A 26,293-nucleotide genomic window follows, 5' to 3' on the forward strand; every position below is an offset into this window, starting at 1 on the left:
CCTACCGGGGAATCCAAGGGAAAGGGGCCCAAAGAGGGCCCCAAAGAGGCCCTTTCTAAGTATTGCCCCTAATTTCGCGACCAACCCCGGCAATATGCACATCATTGGAAAGAGCGTAATTTCCCAAACAAAAAACCCAAGTAACATTTTTCGATGGGGCCCACCTGGGCCCACGGGACCCAATTGAAATTTGGGGCCCAATGGGGCGGCCCCTACGATTTTCTTCAAAATTTGCACAGACACTCTCCTGGGCCCCTCTTCAATCTGGCTGAAGAAACCTACCGGGGAATCCAAAGGAAGGGGCCCAAAGAGGGCCCCAAAGAGGCCCTTTCTAAGTATTGCCCCTAATTTCGCGACCAACCCCGGCAATATGCACATCATTGGAAAGAGCGTAATTTCCCAAACAAAAAACCCAAGTAACATTTTTCGATGGGGCCCACCTGGGGCCCACGGGACCCAATTGAAATTTGGGGCCCAATGGGGCGGCCCCTACGATTTTCTTCAAAATTTGCACAGACACTCTCCTGGGCCCCCTCTTCAATCTGGCTGAAGAAACCTACCGGGGAATCCAAGGGAAAGGGGCCCAAAGAGGGCCCCAAATAGGCCCTTTCTAAGTATTGCCCCTAATTTCGCGACCAACCCCGGCAATATGCACATCATTGGAAAGAGCGTAATTTCCCAAACAAAAACCCAAGTAACATTTTTCGATGGGGCCCACCTGGGGCCCACGGGACCCAATTGAAATTTGGGGCCCAATGGGGCGGCCCCTACGATTTTCTTCAAAATTTGCACAGACACTCTCCTGGGCCCCCTCTTCAATCTGGCTGAAGAAACCTACCGGGGAATCCAAAGGAAGGGGCCCAAAGAGGGCCCCAAAGAGGCCCTTTCTAAGTATTGCCCCCAATTTTGCGACCAACCCCGGCAATATGCACATCATTGGAAAGAGCGTAATTTTCCAAACAAAAAACCCAAGTAACATTTTTCGATGGGGCCCACCTGGGGCCCACGGGACCCAATTGAAATTTGGGGCCCAATGGGGCGGCCCCTACGATTTTCTTCAAAATTTGCACAGACACTCTCCTGGGCCCCCTCTTCAATCTGGCTGAAGAAACCTACCGGGGAATCCAAAGGAAGGGGCCCAAAGAGGGCCCCAAAGAGGCCCTTTCTAAGTATTGCCCCTAATTTTGCGACCAACCCCGGCAATATGCACATCATTGGCAAGAGCGTAATTTCCCAAACAAAAAACCCAAGTAACATTTTTCGATGGGGCCCACCTGGGGCCCACGGGACCCAATTGAAATTTGGGGCCCAATGGGGCGGCCCCTACGATTTTCTTCAAAATTTGCACAGACACTCTCCTGGGCCCCCTCTTCAATCTGGCTGAAGAAACCTACCGGGGAATCCAAAGGATGCCGTTGATCTTTCCAATGATGTGCATATTGCCGGGGTTGGTCGCAAAATTAGGGGCAATACTTAGAAAGGGCCTCTTTGGGGCCCTCTTTGGGCCCCTTCCTTTGGATTCCCCGGTAAGTTTCTTCAGCCAGATTGAAGAGGGGGCCCAGTAGAGTGTCTGTGCAAATTTTGAAGAAAATCGTAGGGGCCGCCCCATTGGGCCCCAAATTTCAATTGGGTCCCGTGGGCCCCAGGTGGGCCCCATCAAAAAATGTTACTTGGGTTTTTTGTTTGGGAAATTACGCTCTTTCCAATGATGTGCATATTGCCGGGGTTGGTCGCGAAATTAGGGGCAATACTTAGAAAGGGCCTCTTTGGGGCCCTCTTTGGGCCCCTTTCTTTGGATTCCCCGGTAGGTTTCTTCAGCCAGATTGAAGAGGGGGCCCAGGAGAGTGTCTGTGCAAATTTTGAAGAAAATCGTAGGGGCCGCCCCATTGGGCCCTAAATTTCAATTGGGTCCCGTGGGCCCCAGGTGGGCCCCATCGAAAAATGTTACTTGGGTTTTTGTTTGGGAAAGTACGCTCTTTCCAATGATGTGCATATTGCCGGGGTTGGTCGCGAAATTAGGGGCAATACTTAGAAAGGGCCTCTTTGGGGCCCTCTTTGGGCCCCTTCCTTTGGATTCCCCGGTAGGTTTCTTCAGCCAGATTGAAGAGGGGGCCCAGGAGAGTGTCTGTGCAAATTTTGAAGAAAATCGTAGGGGCCGCCCCATTGGGCCCCAAATTTCAATTGGGTCCCGTGGGCCCCAGGTGGGCCCCATCGAAAAATGTTACTTGTGTTTTTTGTTTGGGAAATTACGCTCTTTCCAATGATGTGCATATTGCCGGGGTTGGTCGCGAAATTAGGGGCAATACTTAGAAAGGGCCTCTTTGGGGCCCTCTTTGGGCCCCTTCCTTTGGATTCCCCGGTAGGTTTCTTCAGCCAGATTGAAGAGGGGGCCCAGGAGAGTGTCTGTGCAAATTTTGAAGAAAATCGTAGGGGCCGCCCCATTGGGCCCCAAATTTCAATTGGGTCCCGTGGGCCCCAGGTGGGCCCCATCGAAAAATGTTACTTGGGTTTTTTGTTTGGGAAATTACGCTCTTTCCAATGATGTGCATATTGCCGGGGTTGGTCGCAAAATTAGGGGCAATACTTAGAAAGGGCCTCTTTGGGGCCCTCTTTGGGCCCCTTCCTTTGGATTCCCCGGTAGGTTTCTTCAGCCAGATTGAAGAGGGGGCCCAGGAGAGTGTCTGTGCAAATTTTGAAGAAAATCGTAGGGGCCGCCCCATTGGGCCCCCAAATTTCAATTGGGTCCCGTGGGCCCCAGGTGGGCCCCATCGAAAAATGTTACTTGGGTTTTTTGTTTGGGAAATTACGCTCTTTCCAATGATGTGCATATTGCCGGGGTTGGTCGCAAAATTAGGGGCAATACTTAGAAAGGGCCTCTTTGGGGCCCTCTTTGGGCCCCTTCCTTTGGATTCCCCGGTAGGTTTCTTCAGCCAGATTGAAGAGGGGGCCCAGGAGAGTGTCTGTGCAAATTTAGAAGAAAATCGTAGGGGCCGCCCCATTGGGCCCCAAATTTCAATTGGGTCCCGTGGGCCCCAGGTGGGCCCCATCGAAAAATGTTACTTGGGTTTTTTGTTTGGGAAATTACGCTCTTTCCAATGATGTGCATATTGCCGGGGTTGGTCGCAAAATTAGGGGCAATACTTAGAAAGGGCCTCTTTGGGGCCCTCTTTGGGCCCCTTCCTTTGGATTCCCCGGTAGGTTTCTTCAGCCAGATTGAAGAGGGGGCCCAGGAGAGTGTCTGTGCAAATTTTGAAGAAAATCGTAGGGGCCGCCCCTCTGGGCCCCAAATTTCAATTGGGTCCCGTGGGCCCCAGGTGGGCCCCATCGAAAAATGTTACTTGGGTTTTTTGTTTGGGAAATTACGCTCTTTCCAATGATGTGCATATTGCCGGGGTTGGTCGCGAAATTAGGGGCAATACTTAGAAAGGGCCTCTTTGGGGCCCTCTTTGGGCCCCTTCCTTTGGATTCCCCGGTAGGTTTCTTCAGCCAGATTGAAGAGGGGGCCCAGGAGAGTGTCTGTGCAAATTTTGAAGAAAATCGTAGGGGCCGCCCCATTGGGCCCCAAATTTCAATTGGGTCCCGTGGGCCCCAGGTGGGCCCCATCGAAAAATGTTACTTGTGTTTTTTGTTTGGGAAATTACGCTCTTTCCAATGATGTGCATATTGCCGGGGTTGGTCGCGAAATTAGGGGCAATACTTAGAAAGGGCCTCTTTGGGGCCCTCTTTAGGCCCCTTCCTTTGGATTCCCCGGTAGGTTTCTTCAGCCAGATTGAAGAGGGGGCCCAGGAGAGTGTCTGTGCAAATTTTGAAGAAAATCGTAGGGGCCGCCCCATTGGGCCCCAAATTTCAATTGGGTCCCGTGGGCCCCAGGTGGGCCCCATCGAAAAATGTTACTTGGGTTTTTTGTTTGGGAAATTACGCTCTTTCCAATGATGTGCATATTGCCGGGGTTGGTCGCGAAATTAGGGGCAATACTTAGAAAGGGCCTCTTTGGGGCCCTCTTTGGGCCCCTTCCTTTGGATTCCCCGGTAGGTTTCTTCAGCCAGATTGAAGAGGGGGCCCAGGAGAGTGTCTGTGCAAATTTTGAAGAAAATCGTAGGGGCCGCCCCATTGGGCCCCAAGTTTCAATTGGGTCCCGTGGGCCCCAGGTGGGCCCCATCGAAAAATGTTACTTGGGTTTTTTGTTTGGGAAATTACGCTCTTTCCAATGATGTGCATATTGCCGGGGTTGGTCGCGAAATTAGGGGCAATACTTAGAAAGGGCCTCTTTGGGGCCCTCTTTGGGCCCCTTCCTTTGGATTCCCCGGTAGGTTTCTTCAGCCAGATTGAAGAGGGGGCCCAGGAGAGTGTCTGTGCAAATTTTGAAGAAAATCGTAGGGGCCGCCCCATTGGGCCCCAAGTTTCAATTGGGTCCCGTGGGCCCCAGGTGGGCCCCATCGAAAAATGTTACTTGGGTTTTTTGTTTGGGAAATTACGCTCTTTCCAATGATGTGCATATTGCCGGGGTTGGTCGCGAAATTAGGGGCAATACTTAGAAAGGGCCTCTTTGGGGCCCTCTTTGGGCCCCTTCCTTTGGATTCCCCGGTAGGTTTCTTCAGCCAGATTGAAGAGGGGGCCCAGGAGAGTGTCTGTGCAAATTTTGAAGAAAATCGTAGGGGCCGCCCCATTGGGCCCCAAATTTCAATTGGGTCCCGTGGGCCCCAGGTGGGCCCCATCGAAAAATGTTACTTGGGTTTTTTGTTTTGGAAATTACGCTCTTTCCAATGATGTGCATATTGCCGGGGTTGGTCGCAAAATTAGGGGCAATACTTAGAAAGGGCCTCTTTGGGGCCCTCTTTGGGCCCCTTCCTTTGGATTCCCCGGTAGGTTTCTTCAGCCAGATTGAAGAGGGGGCCCAGGAGAGTGTCTGTGCAAATTTTGAAGAAAATCGTAGGGGCCGCCCCATTGGGCCCCAAATTTCAATTGGGTCCCGTGGGCCCCAGGTGGGCCCCATCGAAAAATGTTACTTGGGTTTTTTGTTTGGGAAATTACGCTCTTTCCAATGATGTGCATATTGCCGGGGTTGGTCGCAAAATTAGGGGCAATACTTAGAAATGGCCTCTTTGGGGCCCTCTTTGGGCCCCTTCCTTTGGATTCCCCGGTAGGTTTCTTCAGCCAGATTGAAGAGGGGGCCCAGGAGAGTGTCTGTGCAAATTTTGAAGAAAATCGTAGGGGCCGCCCCATTGGGCCCCAAATTTCAATTGGGTCCCGTGGGCCCCAGGTGGGCCCCATCGAAAAATGTTACTTGGGTTTTTTGTTTGGGAAATTACGCTCTTTCCAATGATGTGCATATTGCCGGGGTTGGTCGCAAAATTAGGGGCAATACTTAGAAAGGGCCTCTTTGGGGCCCTCTTTGGGCCCCTTCCTTTGGATTCCCCGGTAGGTTTCTTCAGCCAGATTGAAGAGGGGGCCCAGGAGAGTGTCTGTGCAAATTTTGAAGAAAATCGTAGGGGCCGCCCCATTGGGCCCCCAAATTTCAATTGGGTCCCGTGGGCCCCAGGTGGGCCCCATCGAAAAATGTTACTTGGGTTTTTTGTTTGGGAAATTACGCTCTTTCCAATGATGTGCATATTGCCGGGGTTGGTCGCAAAATTAGGGGCAATACTTAGAAAGGGCCTCTTTGGGGCCCTCTTTGGGCCCCTTCCTTTGGATTCCCCGGTAGGTTTCTTCAGCCAGATTGAAGAGGGGGCCCAGGAGAGTGTCTGTGCAAATTTTGAAGAAAATCGTAGGGGCCGCCCCATTGGGCCCCAAATTTCAATTGGGTCCCGTGGGCCCCAGGTGGGCCCCATCGAAAAATGTTACTTGGGTTTTTTGTTTGGGAAATTACGCTCTTTCCAATGATGTGCATATTGCCGGGGTTGGTCGCAAAATTAGGGGCAATACTTAGGAAAGGGCCTCTTTGGGGCCCTCTTTGGGCCCCTTCCTTTGGATTCCCCGGTAGGTTTCTTCAGCCAGATTGAAGAGGGGGCCCAGGAGAGTGTCTGTGCAAATTTTGAAGAAAATCGTAGGGGCCGCCCCATTGGCCCCAAATTTCAATTGGGTCCCGTGGGCCCCAGGTGGGCCCCATCGAAAAATGTTACTTGGGTTTTTTGTTTGGGAAATTACGCTCTTTCCAATGATGTGCATATTGCCGGGGTTGGTCGCGAAATTAGGGGCAATACTTAGAAAGGGCCTCTTTGGGGCCCTCTTTGGGCCCCTTCCTTTGGATTCCCCGGTAGGTTTCTTCAGCCAGATTGAAGAGGGGGCCCAGGAGAGTGTCTGTGCAAATTTTGAAGAAAATCGTAGGGGCCGCCCCATTGGGCCCCAAGTTTCAATTGGGTCCCGTGGGCCCCAGGTGGGCCCCATCGAAAAATGTTACTTGGGTTTTTTGTTTGGGAAATTACGCTCTTTCCAATGATGTGCATATTGCCGGGGTTGGTCGCGAAATTAGGGGCAATACTTAGAAAGGGCCTCTTTGGGGCCCTCTTTGGGCCCCTTCCTTTGGATTCCCCGGTAGGTTTCTTCAGCCAGATTGAAGAGGGGGCCCAGGAGAGTGTCTGTGCAAATTTTGAAGAAAATCGTAGGGGCCGCCCCATTGGGCCCCAAATTTCAATTGGGTCCCGTGGGCCCCAGGTGGGCCCCATCGAAAAATGTTACTTGGGTTTTTTGTTTGGGAAATTACGCTCTTTCCAATGATGTGCATATTGCCGGGGTTGGTCGCAAAATTAGGGGCAATACTTAGAAAGGGCCTCTTTGGGGCCCTCTTTGGGCCCCTTCCTTTGGATTCCCCGGTAGGTTTCTTCAGCCAGATTGAAGAGGGGGCCCAGGAGAGTGTCTGTGCAAATTTTGAAGAAAATCGTAGGGGCCGCCTTATTGGGCCCCAAATTTCAATTGGGTCCCGTGGGCCCCAGGTGGGCCCCATCGAAAAATGTTACTTGGGTTTTTTTGTTTGGGAAATTACGCTCTTTCCAATGATGTGCATATTGCCGGGGTTGGTCGCAAAATTAGGGGCAATACTTAGAAAGGGCCTCTTTGGGGCCCTCTTTGGGCCCCTTCCTTTGGATTCCCCGGTAGGTTTCTTCAGCCAGATTGAAGAGGGGGCCCAGGAGAGTGTCTGTGCAAATTTTGAAGAAAATCGTAGGGGCCGCCCCATTGGGCCCCAAATTTCAATTGGGTCCCGTGGGCCCCAGGTGGGCCCCATCGAAAAATGTTACTTGGGTTTTTTGTTTGGGAAATTACGCTCTTTCCAATGATGTGCATATTGCTGGATTTTGTCGATGTTATAGGCCTGAAATTGTTGAAAACGTTTATTTATGCCCCGAGGGCATACTCAGGGGCCCATATATTTGAAGCTGTTTTGTTCGGTTCAGGGGGGCGCTAGCCCCCTAAATTTGGTACCGTTGCATGTAAAATTTTGTCGTCTTTCGAATGACGTGCATTTTTAGCTGTTTTGACGGCTAGAAGTAGGGTTTTCAAAGTTCGTCGATTGTGCCCTGAGGGCATACTGTTTTTTGGGATTTGTGGCCCCCCTGATGGATTCCCCGCATTTTGGCACTAGGATTTTCGATAGAGGACACCATTTTGCACCTCTCCACCAAAATTCAGCGAAATCGTAGGGGCCGTCGATCCCTGCTGAATCCCTGCTGAACCCCTGCTGAATCCCTGCTAACTTCCGTTACATATTGTGGTTGTGTCTTGGGCGCTGTTCGGCGGCCGGCTAGCGCGCTAGCCCGCGCACACATACGTGCACGCAGGGGTAGCCAGTAACAGTTGGTAGCATTAGGCCAAATGGGCGCTCAAAAACTACTACCCCATAGGGTTTCCATGTTAAATCGACCTTTTTCAAGCGAGCCTCACACGTAAGCTAAAAGATAAAGTGCCAATATTATTGTGGGGAAAGGTAGCCTCAAGCTTCCTCTACAACCTTTTTATCTAGCGTTTTTCGATGCGGAGGCCATAACAGGTCCAAAAAGCATTGGGCGCTGTCCGAGGTACCAAAAGCCCCTCCATGAGAGCACAAGTTCCTGCGCATGCGCACATTGCCTCAACCCTGTACTGGCGTACATTAGTGATACTGTTCACGGACTCGGTCAGCCAATCAGCGTCCCCGATTACATTAATAGATGTCGCTAGCATTACGTAAATCCTGCTTGCGAACACAATTTAAGAATGAAACAGCTGCGCCATTTCCGCCTTCCATTGATTCCTTCCATCTTAGTATCAACTATACGCTTTTCAACTAACTTTAGACTATGTTTTAAACTATGGTCAGTAGGTTATTTCTGGTACATATAATTAAAAAATAACTGCTTTATGAATTTGGCTTTACTCGTCAGAATAGAATACTCTATTTTTTCCATATTCAAAAAATATATCAACTACCATTCTTCTCATTGGTCAATAGCCCGTTGCCGGGGCAACCAGCACGTATGTGAGCGCCGGCAAGAGTACTAGCCGTCCGCCGATCAGGGCTTTGGTTGTGTCCTGCAGTTGTGTGTCGTCGTGGTGTCGGATGATGTGGGGATGTGCTATTTAGATATTTATATGGATATATATTTGTGAATTTTGTTAGCATTTTAGTATATAATCCTTATGTCGAAACTATTGACACGGCTCAGGAACGGTCCTCTCGCGAGATGGGGTGAGTGATCTGCAGCTCTAGGAGGCATTACAATTTTGATAAAAACACATCTTGCTTTTCATTTTGCTTGCATAAAAAATGTTACTAAAGAAAATTCTAAATGAGGTGCTGTCTGAAAATATTAAGTGTTTTTTGTGCTATATGATCTCTTCTATTTTAATTTGGAATTGAATATGGACTCCGCAGTTTCTATTGACCACATTTATTTGAAGCAAAACATTCTTAAATTGGTAAATTTTAGGAGTTGGATTATGTCTTGCCAAAGGATTTTCATATTTTGTTAATGTCTTAAAGTGAAATGATTGCTGCATTGCATGTTAAGTACTAGTGTATTTTACTCTTAACCTGTACTTAAACCTCACAACTTTCAATGGTTTGAATTTTAACCCGCGCACCGACGGGGGGGGGGGCGGATATGCGGGAAAACCGCGGCGCAAATTTGGTATGACTATTCCCTTATCAATTTTACACATGGTGTGCAAGTTTGAACCTCCTACCTTTCAAGGTCAGGTCACCAGGTCACTTTGAATGACCCAACCTCAAGTCACTTTTTTGCAACTTTGTCACCGTGCCAGAGCTACAGTAGATGTCGGAGGCCTTTGAAAGTCGCAGGATGTTATTAGGTCATTAGTAGCTACAATTTGTATATCTTGGAATTTTGATATCGGTGACCTAAGGTCAGGTCAATTTCGCGACCTCCCCATTATAAGTCAATGGGGGAAAAATCAACTCCCTGTTTTTACCACTAAAACGGGTCGGAATGGCCCCATATACCATACATGACTTCATATACGATCAACCTTCACTACCTTGAGGTCTGTTTTGCTGTTGGGCAGCTGTGAGGTCATGTGACGTCATCAAAGGTCACCAAAGGTTTTTGGCCAATAACTCCGTACAGGAACAAGATACAGACGCGTGGATGGTCTCATTGTGTTCAGCTCGTCAAGATGCATCGAATGATATACATGATGACCTCGAGGTCACGTGACCTGAGGTCAACCTTTGACCTTGACCTTTCGAGGTCAACATATATATCATTCGATGCGGATTGACGAGAGGATCACGATGATGCCCTTAGTTTGTTCCTATCTTGACTAATTCGAAAGTTATTCGAGAAAAACTCTCTCCATATTTAGCGCCGCCATTTTGACGTTTTCTACCCCTGTGACGTCAGCTTTGACCTGACCTGAAAATGACCTTCGTAATAATTGTAGATCTTGACCGTGCGTATCCGATGCCGTTTACCGCTTGTCGCTATCTTGCTTCGTTCTCGAGATCTCAGGGGGGGGCGGTCATCCGCCCCCCCCGTCGGTACTAAGTTGGCGCAGACCCCCGTCGGTGCGCGGGTAATAATAGTAATAGGTAGGTAGGTACTTCTTTTCCCCATCCTTCCTTTTTCTGCCTTTTGGGTGTCCCTGTTCCTTGCTGAATGTATGTTTCCTTTGCTGTATCTCTCATTGCTCAACCTTTCCTTTGGTATTACCTATGTGTGAATTTGATTGATGCCAATATAATACCATCACAATTCACAGACATATTGCTTGTAACTTGACATCAATATTACCTACCTATGTAATTTCAGGGGCATACTGGAAGCAGCTTGGACAGGACTATGCTGAGGTTTTCCATGACACAGTCAAAGACATAAAAAGCCATCCTTTGAGATCATCTGTCCACATTGCTGGTGAGTTTTTTTTTTTTTTGCTGATATGAATAGCACATGAATTTTGATTATTTAGCAAGTGAAAAATATGCTGACTCATGCTCAGTTAACACATTGTTGATGGTTTATTTTAAAGTTTAGTAGTTCCTGAACAATTTGGCTTTGAACTCTTTAATAAGAAGGCTAGTGAATAGTGATGCTTTGTTCCAGTATGAACATATAATAAGTATTGGTATGAAGTAGCATTGACATTGGCTTACACTATTTTAGTTCACCTATGATTCTACCTCCCCTAATAATCCCATCTGTCTGGCTGCCAGGTACTGCCACGCTGCTGGTGGCCTGGAACACCAGTCCGGGCGACCAGCAGTTTTCTGACCAGCTGCTGGCCGCTGACGGCCGGCTGCGTCTGATCGCGCCGCAGCTGCGCCGGCCGGCCGCCGAGCGGCACGTGCGCCGGCTGCGTCAGCTGCAGGCCGACCGCCGGCTGCAGACGCAGAACCTGGGCCCGCTCAGCCTGCTCTGGGAGCGGCCGTACCCGGAGGGTACGGCGCTGCACGCCGCCCAGTGCGACTACCTGCGGCCCAGCCGGCTGGCCTTCCACGAGCGCGTGCTGGACGTGGGCGCGTTCGGCCGCTGGTGGCAGCTGTGGCGCACGATGCGGGACTATGACGTCAACGACAAGCTGTTCGCGGATAAGGCGCCGGTGGTGCCCGCAGAAGTAGAGGTGGCCACCGTCACCAAGTGAAAGCTACCCGTGTTTGCCTCATCGTGTCGTACTTGTTTCGATGTTGAAATGCAATAATGTTTATGTAGATAATATTGTCGTCTATGTGCCCGCAAAAAGGAATTGATCACATATTCACATACCGAGAAGACAATAGTTTTTTTTTTTTTCAGGACGATAGCATATAAAGACTGATGAATGTAATGCCAGTTGTATTGGAAGCTCGACACTTCACTAGTGTATACCAATTCGGCATCGCCGCATCATTAGGACGATCTAATTGTGCGTTGGATCGCGTTATCGGAGCCAGCCAGCCCGACTCCACTTTGTGCACAGTCCACCCGCCACATGCGGCGGTGCAAAACGGGTGATTTCGTGCTCCGCCGTCGGCATGACAACTTCACCTACCGGTCGCTCGACGGCGCTGGCTCCACGGGCGAAAAACCCGCCGACAAAGGGACGGAACGACCACGGAAAGACAAGGACGCTGCTCGTCCCCGGGACGGACAGCGACGGGAAGGCTGCGACGGACGGTACTCGTTGACATACGCTGACATCTTGTCTTATTTCCAAGGCAACATCTCTAGCAGGTAGCGCAAGGGTGCAGTGCCACATTACGATCTACGGCACACCAATATCATATCAAAACACTGACTACAAGCTGACTATTGAGGAGGGAGGACGAGGCGAGTTGGGGTGTGAATCCTTCGAAAGCACAGCTGACTGCACTCCCCATCGTCAGACGCAATCTGAGACGTCACGCAGTGAGCGGGCTACAAGAGATCAGCCGAGACGGGCACGGCTTGATGCACTGAAACTGAAAAATGCTATCACAGACAATGACTAAGTAGTTGTGAAAGCATCGACTACAGGAAAAATGCTGTAGAGGACATATAGTGTCCTGTCAACACAATATTCAAGTCAAAAGCAAAGCAAATAATACCATCGTTTGCGAAGCAGGTTACGGGGCTAAAGAAATATACACTCACATACACTCACACAACAGACGTTGAGAATTAATGTACAATTGAACAACCAAAAACATAATTCATCAAAATGTATAAACATGCAAAATGGTCTGTAATTACCTACAGACATGCCAAAGTGGATATCGATTCCACAATCAGTCACATTTACATTATAAAGAAATCTGAGACACGGCCAGTATACCGTTTCATGTATAGAAAGATGTGTATAAAAATGAAAGATTTCGGCTTCCTTTGAGCTGTGGACGAACCCCGAACCCCGAGGTCCGCTCGCACTCCGACTAGCGCTCCGAATGCCCGGTCCAATGAGCAGCACTCTGTACTGGCGGCAGGGGCTCCTCCTTGTCAGCCAGTGACCAGCTTTCTCTGAGTGTCGTCTGCCGCCGAGAGGCTCGCTTAGCGCAGCTGCAGACCGCCCACGGCGGCGGCCAGCCCCGGCTGGGGGTCGTGGCCGCCGTGACCGTGCGGCAGCCAGCGTGGCACCGGTACCGGCGGGTGGCCGCGCGGCGCCGCCCCGTGCCCGGCTCCGGTGTACCCCGGGGAGTCGCCCGGGTACCCAGGGGAACCGTCAGGGTACGCCGGGCCGGACGGATACCCCGGTGAGCTGCCCGGATATACCGGAGAAGCTGAACTGTCCAGCGGCGCCGACGGACTGAAGTCACTTGCAGAACTCATGGAGGAGTTTCGCCACCCGTACCTGCCAGAACGCAGGTGGTAAGAAAGCATACCTCGGTCCAACTCTGGAAGAACATCGTCGTGATAGAATCGCTGTCTCAAGAGAGAATGGAACCATGTCGGCCCAGAGATCAACAGAGCGTCCACAACAAGGGTGTCAGACGGACTGGATGAAAAAGAGCACAAGGCTGACTAACATTGCATGGTGCACCCTTGGGGAGGCGGGGGGGCATTACGTACCCCTGAGCGGCGCCGCAGCGACAGGGCGGCGTCCCGGCGGGGGCGGGGGCGGCGCTTTGGCGGCGGGTCGGGGTGCCGGCTGCGTACGGCGGCGGCGGCTCGGGCGGCACAGAGTCTGCCCGGCCAACCGCCGCCGCCGCTCCCGACTCGGGCGGACGGAGCAGCTCCCGCACCCTGCCGACACGCTGCTGACACCGCTGGGAACCTGAAACACAGGTCGTCCGGGGTCACTGACACCGGACTGACATAGCGAGCAGATGCCACCCACGTATCTTTGGCAACCCCCTCCTGATCCCCCACCCCCACCCAGCCCGGCAGGCCCCGACACGTCACCGATAAAAAGATCATAAACCGTCCACTGTGAAATTGCGGCCTTTGTAAAAACATCCGGCATTACGAACGCAGCATAGCTATGCACTAGAAATACAACACCGCAGCTGCCGTCTAGCAACTCCCTAATGGCGCGAGTCCACACTCATCAAATGTGATATCTCGATCACCGTATAGGTTTCAGAACCTTCAAAGAAGAGCTAATTGGTCTTCCGAACCCCGCACGCGTACAGCAGTGGAAATAGTCCAGCCCGGCGCCACCTGATCCTCCCTGCGGCCCCGCCGCGGGCCGTACCGGTGAATTTGGCGGCGTGCAGGTGCTCGGCGTCGATGTCGGGCAGCTCGCTGACGATGTCTCGGTGCGCGCTGAACACCAGCTGGGTCCGCTCGGCCAGCTGCAGGTAGGCGTCCGAGAGCGTCAGCAGGCCCTGCTTCAGACGCGCCATCTTGGCCACCTCGTTCTCCCGCGTCCGCTCCGTCACTGCCGGGGGATGGGCCGGGTCACATATCGGTTACTGCGGGGGGATGGGCCGGGTCACATATCCGTCACTGCGGGGGGATGGGCCGGGTCACATATCCGTTCACTGCGGGGGGATGGGCCGGGTCACATATCGGTTACTGCGGGGGGATGGGCCGGGTCACATATCCGTCACTGCGGGGGGATGGGCCGGGTCACATATCCGTTCACTGCGGGGGGATGGGCCGGGTCACATATCGGTTACTGCGGGGGGATGGGCCGGGTCACATATCGGTTACTGCGGGGGTCGGCCGAGTCATAAGTCACTGCCGGGGGATGACGCGGGCCACATAACGGTCATTGATCACTGCCCGGGAGTAATATACCGGTCATTGTCATAAAACCATATTACGCTGGGGAGCCAACATTTTTCTTTCTTCTTTTGAATTTTGATTACTCTCCTGTTAGCGTCCTGTCAGCATAGCTAATAATCATGGCTATGAAATACCGCAATTACTCTTTAAATGTCATTGGCATGGACCGGAAAGGACGTAGAAGATAAATTAAAACGTTTCACAATTCACACCTGGTTGTTTAATTGAGCAGATCGGGCCAACAAGATTTACCCAATACCCACCTTCGAATGGGCTGGGCATGTGCCGGGCCATATGTCAGAAAATGGTGTGTCATAAATGGTGAATGCCGGGCGATATGCCGGCCGCTGATAAATAAATTAGCCACTGACTGGGGATATACTCAGCCATATATCGGCTCGGCCACTGCCGCCCGGAAAAATCGGTTATATGCCACCCACGGGAACATGTTCAGTAAACACTGGATGACTCGCCGGGTCATAGCCCGTCTGTTGCGGGGGATATACTGGGGCAGACTCAGTCGAACTCTGTTGACACGGATAAGTCAGAATCACAAGTCAGTTTATAATACAGCGCAGCGATATAAAAAGGACATGGGTTTAACATAACGTGGCCGGAAAAGGCAAAACCGTTCGAGATGGTGACGTATTTCACAGAACGTTGCCTCTAAGCTGCGGAACTTCGGACTGTGCGGAGAACTCTCGACTGCACTGGCTCACCCTCGCTGAGCGCGGCGTTCTTGGCCCTCTCGGATGCAGTGAGTTTGAGCTCGGCCTGCTGCCGGTCGCCAGCGGCCGCCTTCTTCAGCTCGCGCCGGTGCTTGCTCTCCTTGGTCTCGCAGGCGGCGAGTTCCGAGCGGCAACTGTCCAGCTGCTCCTCACCCTCCAGAATCATCTCGAACTGGTACCGGAGCGCCTTCAGCTGGGCTGCCGGGGTGGAGCGCGTGAAGCGGACCATCAGGCGTAACTCGAGTGCAGCATATACAATAATAAAAGAGATGTAAACAATGATATCGTTTAAATGATCACAAGCATCCCATAGACAGTCAAAAAGTAACCGGTGCGAGCGACTTTAGCGAGTGTCATTTGAGCGAACGTCATTTGAGCGAACCATTTTCAGCGAATGGCAATTCAGCGATTATCAAGTTCAGCGATTATCAAATATAGCGATTATCAATTTTAGCGAAAGCTATGTTTCAGCGACATCTATTTCGTCGACTACAATTTGAGCGACTGCCATGTTCAGCGAAACACTTCATCGTCCTGTAACGTTCTTTTTTTTGCGAGCGTATACGCGCGAATGTTTTCGGAATATCTCATGGTTATCCGGAACTGGATGGCGAATGTCACGTCCAAAGACCTCAGACATTGAGCTCCAAATGTAATGCTACATTTCTAAACAATTCCAACGGTTCAATTTCACCCCCTGCTCTTTATATAATTTAACAAATAGAATAGTTATATTAAGTTTTGTCCAGACGGTACCTACTCATAGGCGGCGGAACGAAGGGGGGGGGGGGGTACCGGGGCACCGTGCCCCCCTTGATTTTGGCATTTTAACATTAGCCCTATGGGCGTTGCATGGAGAGAATGAGACCAAAAGTCGGCGGTGCCCCCCTTAAGGGTGCGTTTCACGCGTAACGCTATGAGAAACGTTTTTCGTAAATATGTAGAGCATCGTTGCTTCGATTGCCTTCGTTTTTGGATATGTTATGAAGGACGTTAACCTCGTCATCACAGAGTGGTTACCGTTGTTCTGCAATCCACATATACTGAGCAATTGAGACAAACATATTGCAAAATCAAAATTTCAAACGAATAGAACTCAATAAGGGATTGTCGTACGACTGTGATGTTTGCAGTTTTGGACTGAAGAGGTCAAGGAAAACATTTCCTAGCAAGCCTTTTTTCGAATTTTGTACTATGTTTTGCATGATACAATTTTCATCTTGCAGTGCATTGCATGAAAGCCATGACAACAATTTCAAAAATGTGGCTGCTAGGAATCATAAAGACATCGATTCTCTACACAATCTTATAGAGTTAATCATCATGGCATGCATCACTATGCAGTTCTATTCATTTGAAAGTCATTGCACAGCTAGTTCATAAAATCGCCGAGAGATGTCTCTGGCTGTATGGCCCGCGCGGTTCGACGGTCCCCTCGGCTCGTCACTCAGCGGCGTTTGTTGACACAGTGTCACACCCATTAGTTACGGCGCTCCGCTGGCGTGCGGCCGCCGTCGAGGTGCTCTGAACCCTCCCTGCTAAGTTTCGCCGTGACCAGACGGGTCGAAGACTCATCCCACGACCCACGATCTATCCATTAGCGGCGCCTGCAGCCAGGCGTCTCCTATCGCGCGCCTCTCCCTCTTGATCGGGAGTAGGTACGCCGGGAAGAGCTTGTGAGAAACCGACAACTTTGAAAGAAGTCAGTTTGTGTGAGTGGATTACGAACAGCGAACAGGTATATTTTGACAATAGGTATTTGACCTGACCTGGGCAGTCGGTAGGTACTGAACATAAATAATGAAAATAACCAGCAATACCTACAAATTCCATGGAGACATAGACCCTAAGTGACGTGAGACCAAATATCAGTTGACTGTTTATGTTAGGTATGTCAAAAATTCAAAACCCTCGTCCTGGCAGGGTATTTTTCATACCCCTCCCCCGGCGTTTCGAAACTAAGCGTCGTAGCTCGCTTCGCAACAAAGAGCAGTCGATTGCTCTCAACGAGCACCTAGTTAAGTCGCGATTGGTGGTATATTTTTTACCCTAATTCAATATTTGACTCAGTTATGACAGGTCAAAGGTCAAATTTCGGGGAAAGCTGCAATTATCCAAATTACTTAGCCAATATTGGCGAATCTATGAAAGATAGTGACATGAAACCTTCATGACCATGTTTCTCAACGAATTAGCAACAAAATGAGGTAGGTATAATTGATTGCATTTCAGTCAAAATAGCGTCTCTAGAGATAGTTTTTCACGTATCACTTTTGAAGTAACACCTAAAGCTCGGCAAAAACTGCATAATAGCAATTAGCAGCATCGTGTCCTCTCGTAATTTCGCCTCGTATACATATGTGTTGACTTCGAAAGGTCAAGGTCAAAGGTTGACCTCGAGTCAAATAACCTTAAGCCTCCACACTGCACAATGGGACCGGAGCGAAAATTAGCGCGACATCGGTACTTTTTCGTATTTCGTGCCCACTTTTCACATGAAAAGGATGGTTGAATCTTAAAATGGTAGTCGGAGTACTTTCTAAGCAATTTCTGATTAATTTAATTAATTAATCATTAATGAATTCATTAATTAATTGATTAATTAATCGGTTGACCTGCCCTGACCTCGACTCGGCTCGGTCACGTGATAAGACGGCAGCACCTGTCAGGCCTAGTCATGACGGCACCGGAAATTCCGATAAGCAAATAATGTAGCCACCAAAATCGTGAAGATGGGAATCTGATGGCCTACATGACTATATAACAAATTAATTACGGGTCAGAAAAGTGTATCAGAAACTCCGATAGAAGGTACGGATATGTCCGGACAAAACTTTAATATAGTTGGTACTTGGCAACCTTGTTCCATTCCTGCGGTTCTGTTACTCGCGGCTCCCGGCCGCGGCGACCTGGAGTAAAAAAATGCCCCTCATTTTCGCTGCCGCAGGCTGACGCAGCTAAATTATACATTTTTTGAAAGGCAATTGATTGGTAAACACCATATTGATAAAAGAACAGCGGGACCTAGCGGGACTTTTTATATCGGCATTCCAGAATATCTATAACAGTAAAATTAACTCACAATTTTAAAAGCACCAAAAAAACTTAACATTTGAAGCGTATTTATATATTCCGCTATGAGTTTTTTCTTCCATCGTGTAGCCCATGGTCTAAACTATCAGGTTAGACGTCGAAAATATTGATAAAGCCGTCTAATATACATTTTTTTTTGCCTACATTAGCTGCTATTTTTCTCCGTACGAAAACGGGTCTACGATGCTTGGCACAAAACTTTGTGTTTGGGCTGATGTGGCGCGGACGCTGTACACTATGGACGAAAAATATTTGCAGATTCGTGGTCCATGGACATTTCTGAACTACGTGACACAGTTTAACTCAATTTGGGAATGGTCGCCAAATCCACCAATGTCGCGCTAATTCCGGCCGCGGTCCTATCGTGCACTGGTGGGGGTATTTTTGCCCCCCCCCCCATATCTCCGAAACTATTGGACAGATTCGCAAAACTCAAACGGCGTTCGAAAGCCCTGTTGCCTTGATAAAATTAATTTCATTGACCACAGGGTCACTGATGACGTCACAGGTCAGGTCAAAGTTAAAATGTTTCACCGTTCACGGGCCTTCTAGAAAATGCGTTATAACATTGAATAAAAGGCATTTTATCGAAAATTATCGACAAAGCGTCGGTTGCCTAGTACAGATGTTGCTAAAAGACGTCACTGATACCAGGTCAGGTCACACAGGTCAGGTCACCAAGGGTTAACACATGAACCAAACTTTGCTAGGGCCTGTGATGCATGTTTTGTGACCAATTTTTCATTTCCAACGCAATGGTTTTGGTTAGACGACCATGAGGAACGGTTTAGGTTACTTTCTGGTAGAGGTTAGGTCAAGGTCTGGTAAAAAAGGTCAAATTTCGACGTTGAAACTTTTGCATAAAAAGGTTACCTATTTCGATGTACTTCATCACGGGGAATCCAATCGGTCGCAAAACGTCCTCAATTTTGCGACCTATACACACGAACTCGATATACGACACGCTGACGTTTTGTGTACAATTCGAAAGCTCCGACCCGAACGATTTCTTGGGGGACAAAGTCCGGATGAACTGATAAGATTCCGAGGCATACAAGTTGTAGCTACCAATGGCCTTATTACATCAAGCACTGCAACTTTCAAAGGACTCGGGCATCTACTGTAGCCCTGAAGCGGTGACAAAATTGCAAAGAAGGTGTTTTATACAGCATATTCTTCTGTACCTTCTGATGCGATGGTCCGGTACTATACAGTGTAGCTCATGATGCTGATAGCGCAATAACCCGAGTTTCGAGCATCTAGGATATACCTGAACTGGGTGACCTAAACTTCTGAGACCGGGGTTCCACAATTTCATACACGATGAGAAATTGATGTATGATAAGCTATGCCAAGTTTCACGGCGCTTATGCGAGCAAAAAAAAAAAACTTGCAAGTTTAACACACAAAAAACGCCCAATTTCCCCAAGCGCGGATTAATGAAGCTAACACTATGAATGTGACTGAAGCTGCTTTCCTGTACCTCATTCTGTTAGCCCTTTCATTTTTCCGGTCTTTCCCTATCCGTGTGTGTCGGCGCGGGTTCGGCCCAATGTGGTTCGACTGAGAGCACGACATCTGGTCCTTTCGCCCGGCCTGACTGGCGCGGCGGACCCGTGCCACTCCTCCCCGAACTCGCGGGGCGCTGATGGGGAGGGGCGGCCCGGCAGTCGAACCCCTCTGCGCTAACAGATGGATGGACAGGGGAAATGTGATACTTGTCCTATGACAGCAAACCGGCGTTCAGCGCTAGGGCCATCTACTGGTCTAGAAACGTATCTCTATGTCAGCAAGATCCTCGCCAGGTGGTGTAAAGGTCGCGTAAAACGCACCCTTAATTGAAGGTGTTCCGCCGCTACTGAACGGTAGCCAATCCATTGTATTTAATTTTGTCTTTACCTCTGGTGGATTACAAACTGTTAGGTGTTATCATGACGTATGATATAAAACAAAAATTTAAAAACTAAACGTTGCAAGATCAATGATTTAACGTTGCGAAATGAGGCCTGATATTTTTGTGGTTTCAGGTTTCCAACAAGATTACTAGAACAAGATAACAGATTTTCAAGCTTTAAAACATTTTTTTTATTTTGTCGCGCGCAGCTTGAAGCATGACACAAAGCAAACGGGTATTCAAAGGGCAAGAATTTCCGAAAAGTAGAAATGATTGACTTTCGTCGCGTTCGGTTTCGCTGTAACTGTATTCGCTCAATTGGTCTCCCATTGACCACCATATATTCGCTCAATCTGGTTTCGCTGATTCTGGTCCTCGCTCATAGGCGGCGGAACGGGGGGGGGCACCGGGGCACCGTGCCCCCCCTTGAATTCTGCAAGGGGGGCACCAATAGCAAGGTGCCCCCCTTAAATTTGATGTATTAGTACCAGGAGCAGATTCGGGAAAACTCCAAGGGAAGGGTCATGAATCGAAGTGGTGCCCCTACCTATACCCAAAATGAAAACCTCAACGGATTTCGGCCACTTAATTTTGGTGGTGCCCTATTTTCAGTTTTCTATTTTCTTTATTTTTGGTTAGTCGTGTGATGACTGGTGCCTCTGCTAGGCCGCTGGTGCCCCTGGAAAGATTGTGGTACCTACCTACCCTGCCCCCTGACAAGCCCACGGTGGGCCCTGGGTGCCATGGGTCCTAACAGGCCCGTGGTGCCCCTGACAGGCCTGTGGTGTCCTTGCTAGGCCTGTGGTGTCCCTGGGCCTTGGCAGGTCTGTGGTGCCCCTGGCGAGCCTGTGGTGCCCCTGTTAGAACGCAGGTGCCCTTAACAGGTTTGTGGTGCCCCTGACAATCCTAAAGTGCCAACGACAGGCTTGTGGTGCCCTTGACAGGCCCATGGTGCCCTTGCGAGGCTGGTGGTTCCCCTGCGAAGCCGATAGTACCCCTGGCAGGCCTCTGGTGCCCCTGGCAGGTCTGTGGTGCCCCTGGAAGACCTGTAGTGCTTTTGCTAGGCCGATGGTGCTCCTGACAGGCCTGTGGTGCCACTGACAGGCCCGTGGTGCCCCTGCTAGGCCTGTGGTACCCCTGGCGGGCCTGTGGTGCCCCTGTCGGCTGTCAGGCCTGTGGTGCTCCTGGCAGGCATGTGGTGACCCCAGGCCCAAAGTCATGACCCATGTGACCTCCCCCCTGGGATTCGCCACTGATTAGTACTGCAATGGCTTCTTGGTAATTTGATACATGTAGGATTAACCCTCGCCAGGCGAGGGCCTTTTCCATAACACGGACGGCGAGGGGGGAGGGTTGGTACGACCCCCCTCGCGATTGGCTCCTATGGCACTTAGAAACGACAAATTTACAGGGTAGGTGGGTCCATGGGAGATCTCGCCCCTAGGAAAGTTTGGTGACTCTAAGTCAATATTTAGGGGGTTTTGGGGGTATGAATGCAAAAATTTTGCTTAAACATGTTAAAAAAATTTCGCTTATAACTTTTTACCTAGCAAAGATAGAGCAAAAATAAAAGCACCAGTGAGCTCAGGACGTCAGTGCGCATCGAATGGTATACTTTGTTACCAATTTTAGTGAACTTTGGAATTCAGTTGCCGCTAAGCTAGTCCAATTTTCCCCTGACCTTGTACCGGTTTTTGTGACCTGGTGACCTGACCTGAAATGACTGGGACTTCAAATTTTCAGGAAAGGTGCGAAAATGTTGCCCCAGAAGGTATGCCAAATTTGGCGGCGCTACGCGCCGCCGTTTTTACGTTATTTGCGAAAAACTTTGGGGGGTTGCATCAACCCCCCTCGTCGGGCGAGGGTTAATGGAATTTATCAAACGAGAATAAGAAAGAGACAAACACATAGGTACTTGAGGATCAGCTTCAAGTTAACCACACATACGGGAGTGTTCTGCCATTTTCGTTTAGTAAAAAAAAAAATAGAAAAAAAAATCATCGTGTCAGGGCTGTGACGAAAAATAAGTGGCCTAAATCCGATGAGAAAACAGGATTTGGGGGTACCCTAGGTTTGGCTCCTTGAGCTGGTGCCCCCCCCTTGTCTCAAATCGTTCCGCCGCCTATGTCCTCGCTTACGTTGATAATCACTGTGATTGAATTCGCCGACTTGACAATCGCTGAAAAAGTCAATCGCTTAAAGGTAGTGTGCCAGCTTTCTTGGACCGTATGGAGTTAATGGCCCAGATAAGGAGAACCGGATTTTTATAACTTATCCATACCTTCAAAACTCATGGAAACGTCTTAAATTCTTCAAATTTTGAGTACCCCAGTGCGAAATTCGCCCCGACGGGTTGTCGGTCGTACCCCAACCACATTTCACACCACTATGAACAATAAATGCACACACTGAAATCGCTATTACCGATATGCTCATCCAATCAAGTTTCGATAAACCCGTTCATCATCATCTCCTGCGGTTTCGAACACGCCTGTTAGGTGGCTTCTGATGCTCGTCGAGGTCGGAATTTCCAAATACGCGTGGTGCGTCGGGCCGCGCGCTCTGACTTCGGCCAAGAAAAATGCGTCAGCTGATCATTGTCATTTCTGCCACTTGCGTGTGGTGAAATGGGGTCATAACTTATAAGACGGCTTTTTCATATCAATTATTTTACATAAAATCATATTTCAAACCATAAATAATGTTCGACAGCCAAATAAAAGAAACAATACCAATACGGGTTTACAAAGCATGGATGAAGGAGAACCTGGATTGGAAACTAACAGCTGATTGCGTTCCCTTCGGTAAGTGCCCGAGGGCACGCGCGGCGGCAGCGGGAGCCGCGTCTGCCGCGCATTCACTGGCGCCGCGTAAGCGTTCACCGGCGCCGCGTAAGAGAAAAACACTAGAAATGGCCCTCTTTTTCAAGGTCGCCTGTATTCGGCCCTCGTGTACGACTTTTGTGCGAAACGGACAATAATAGTTTTGGTCTCATTCGATAGCCTGATCAATTTTGTCTGTCGTAAATAGCTTCTAAACCTAAAAATAAATCCGCATAGCGGTCTAATACCCATTTCAAAACATGCCGCCCCGCGTCCCCCATAGACCGTAATGCTTAAAGGAAAAGGGCCACCTTTAACATGGGGATTGAAACTGAAATAGCCATCTTGTAGCCCGTGTCCGAAAACCTAACTGTTTACCTCCTTACGGCCGATTTTGGCCTCCATTCGTAGTTATCGGCAATTTTAAAAGAAAATACGCCAGGAATGCGTCCTTATCCCAGGAATGCGTTCTTATCCGACAATACAGCCACCCGCGGCGAGGCTTTGGTTTTTTACCAATCAGCTCCAACCAGCTCAGCTTTAACCAATCAGCTTATCTGACACAATCCGACGAGTCTGTCTTCTGAACGCTGATTGGCTTGAGTGTGACGTCATCGCTAAGCCATCATACAGTAGGTGCCGTAGAGAGTATCAACATGGTACCAATATGTTAAATAGTTTTAAATACTTTTTCGCGAATTGTGCACTTCTGGCACCAGTTTTAAAAAGAAAATGAAAAATAATAATGTCAAAATGAAAAACAACGATATCTTCATATTTCACGAAGGTGGCCCTTTTCCTTTAACGGCGGGAGTTTCCAGTCCCGATACTTACCGAACGCTAGGTGGCAGGTCGATCGCCCGGAACGCTGCCCGTAATGTTGAAGGAATAGGAGTTTCCTATCCAGGTTCTTTCATCCATGGTTTAAGGCTCGACATTGTGTTGTCTACGATTAGACAGCTGATAACTCATTCCCGTACGTCGTATTATGGTCGTAACACTATAATGACCTTTGCTTATTGTCACAAGTGCGCCGCATTCGCGATTGTTGCCCGACGCCTGTTTGCAGGTGAGCCCACTACAGTTGTTATACATATCTAAAAACCGATAAACTTTTAGGCGAAAAAGGCACTATTCCAGGCCCATTTTCGATTTTTTTGCGATATTAGGTAAAAACAGAAGCTTCTTATCCTAGGAAAAATAAAATGGGAAATCTTTCAAAGGTGGCACACTACCTTTAAATTGATAATCGCTGAAAATGTTTCGCTCAAATGTCGTTCGCTGAAATGACGCTCGCTCAGGTGTCGCAGAACCAAAAGTAACAGCCTTGAGCTAAAGAGCGTCCGGTGAGTTTCACTCTAGACCACCGACACTAAACATTCCCGGTGGTCTATTGTTCGAGCCGGGCAGCGTTTCGTCGGCTAATGATCGCCCGGTCATTATTGTGTTCTGGCAGGCAGCACGGGGAGGGGAGAGTACCAAAGCGTGACGATGAGTCATCAACACATGAATCGCCTGACGCGAAACGAAACACCCCGACACGCCGGTCTCTTCGTCCTCATGGCCGTCCTTTACATACCTAGCTCTCAAGGCACGGGGACATAGTTATTAGTTGGTCGGAAACATTCCAGAATGGCAAGGCATCACCATTGTGGCACCACGTCACCTCTCTCTCCCGGTACAGCCACTACACTCCCCGGCCAGGCCGAACGCTCACCATTGAACTCGGTCTGCACGTCGGCGTAGATGGCGGTGAGCTCGGCCAGCAGCTGTGCCACCTCCTGGACGGCGCGGTTCTCGTCCCGCAGCGACCAGCGCACCAGGTCCTGCGCGGCGCGATTCTGCGCCGCCACCAGGCCGCGCTGCGCGGCGCGCACCGTGCGCAGCTCAGAGATGAGTAGCTGCAGCTCCGAGTGGCGGCTGCTCAGCGTGCGCAGCCGCACACCGCCCCTGCAGGCCGCATGACTGGTCAGCAGAGCTCTGTTCGGTCGCTGTTTTTATATCAGCGTGCTGTCGGTTTTCCCCACATAAGGAAGTTATTGCTGGCGCCTGGCGCTTCATGGCCTCTCATTGATCTAACGAATAGACCACTTGAATTTGACCAATGAGGAGCCAAGAAGTAGCAGCATGCTCACAGCCTACTGGTAAATAAACGGGGGGAAAAGTGCTAACAGAACTCGGGACAGCCACATGATTACCCTATACATGTCATTGGCTAGGACTTGACAGGAGATACAAGAAAAACTAAAACATTTTACAGCAAATGGTTCAATTGGGCAGACAAGGCCAATATGGTTTACCCACCTTCGAAAAACTTTGCTGGCCTTGTCCATGTCAAGTTGCTTGTAAATAGGCACTTACAGCCCACAGGGAACTAGGCAACGGTTGAATGAACAGTAGGTCATAACATGCCAGAACATTTTTTTTCAAGTTCACCTACCAGAGGAAATGGTGTAAACTGTAAATTGTTCCTGTGCCCATGAATCTGAGAAATCAATCAGAAAGATAGCCTATTGAGCCATCAAACGCCCCTTTCCTTGGCACTGTGGCTCTATCAGCTTCCAAGTTATACATCATTTGTTTGTTGAAATTCGATCTAAAAATCTGTGATTACCAGTAAATTATGCTGTCAATGAATAATTTGTGTGCCTAAGTTAATCTCACTCAATTTGTGTAAAATTAGACAATGATTTGAGTGAACAATAATAACTAACCCTCCTCGGTCAGGGTCGGTAACGTACGACCGTGCGAGACACCCGCTCCTCACCAAGAGTACTTTATGAATAACCCTATATATGGCCTTGCTAATAACTATCAGTTTTTTCGCAGTCCAGAAGAAATAACCAAACTGAAAATACACACGGTTAGAGCTTTACATACAAAACACATAGGGCCTGTTCCAGCGCCTCCAGAAACCTCCAGAAAGCTCCAGAAAGCTCTAGAATCCTCCAGAGAGCATTCCAGCGCCTCCAGAAAGCTCCAGAAAGCTCTCGCCGAAGCTCCAGAAACCTCCAGTAGCCTCCAGAGGGTTGGGAGGTCCAAATTTCTCTGGAGGCTCTGGTCTACAATTATGGCGCACATGTGACAATCACGAATGTAAACAAAGGACTTAAGACTGATTATTTTACAACTTGAAAGTAAAGAAAATTACATTGCTATAATATTGTTAATCTTTCTTTATAAAATTGAAAGCAAATTTTGCGTTTCAAGAGAGAACAATCGTCATTCTTTTGGTATCTGTGATGCCAATCTCCAGAAATCTCCAGATTGCGTTCCAGCGCCTCCAGTGAAACCTCTGGTAGAGCCTCCAGTCAAGAATTTCTACTGGAGGCGCTGGAACAGGCCCATAACTCCATTACACACAATCATACAGATCATAGACACAAAGCGTATTTACAAATTGCAACCGAGCTCCGCCGTGGGGTAAGGTGGGCAGGGGTTTTCGCACTACGGCTGCGGTTGAACTACCGTCTGTGGTAGAAACTTCAGGGCGATGGCGCGTTTCATACGAAATGTGGCGCAATGTTTGTTTGCTTCTGAACTTCTACTGTTATTGCTGTGAATTCTTGAAGTGGGAGTGTTTCAATAACAATTTGTGGATTATTTGAGTTTCTTTATATAAACATAAAATAGTATTATGAAACA

The 26,293-nt window shown here is 49.2% G+C and overlaps 2 protein-coding genes across 3 annotated transcripts; one reads left to right on the forward strand and one right to left on the reverse strand.

Moving 5' to 3' along the window:
- Positions 1-8,485: 8,485 nt before the first annotated feature.
- Positions 8,486-11,142, forward strand: LOC122371395 (mitochondrial import inner membrane translocase subunit Tim29-like). The gene is made up of 3 exons (XM_043347685.1): positions 8,486-8,659; positions 10,242-10,343; positions 10,643-11,142. Exons 1-3 carry the CDS (start codon positions 8,611-8,613, stop codon positions 11,068-11,070), a joined length of 579 nt encoding a protein of 192 aa, XP_043203620.1. The 5' UTR covers positions 8,486-8,610; the 3' UTR covers positions 11,071-11,142.
- A 102-nt stretch (positions 11,143-11,244) lies between these two features.
- LOC122371392 (protein diaphanous homolog 1-like) lies at positions 11,245-25,596 on the reverse strand. 2 transcript variants are annotated; one of them, XM_043347676.1, is made up of 6 exons: positions 24,953-25,596; positions 24,366-24,598; positions 14,831-15,037; positions 13,576-13,761; positions 12,951-13,155; positions 11,245-12,732 (listed from the first exon to the last, which is right to left on the reverse strand). In XM_043347676.1, exons 1-6 carry the CDS (start codon positions 24,979-24,981, stop codon positions 12,432-12,434), a joined length of 1,161 nt encoding a protein of 386 aa, XP_043203611.1. In that variant the 5' UTR covers positions 24,982-25,596; the 3' UTR covers positions 11,245-12,431. The 2 variants fall into 2 exon arrangements, with proteins under 2 accessions (XP_043203611.1, XP_043203612.1); XM_043347677.1 differs by lacking the exon at positions 14,831-15,037.
- Positions 25,597-26,293: the final 697 nt, after the last annotated feature.

The sequence above is a fragment of the Amphibalanus amphitrite genome, unplaced genomic scaffold (genome assembly GCF_019059575.1).
Source record: "Amphibalanus amphitrite isolate SeventyFive unplaced genomic scaffold, NRLGWU_Aamphi_draft 001239F_arrow, whole genome shotgun sequence".
In the NCBI taxonomy this organism is placed as follows: Eukaryota; Metazoa; Arthropoda; class Thecostraca; order Balanomorpha; family Balanidae; genus Amphibalanus; species Amphibalanus amphitrite.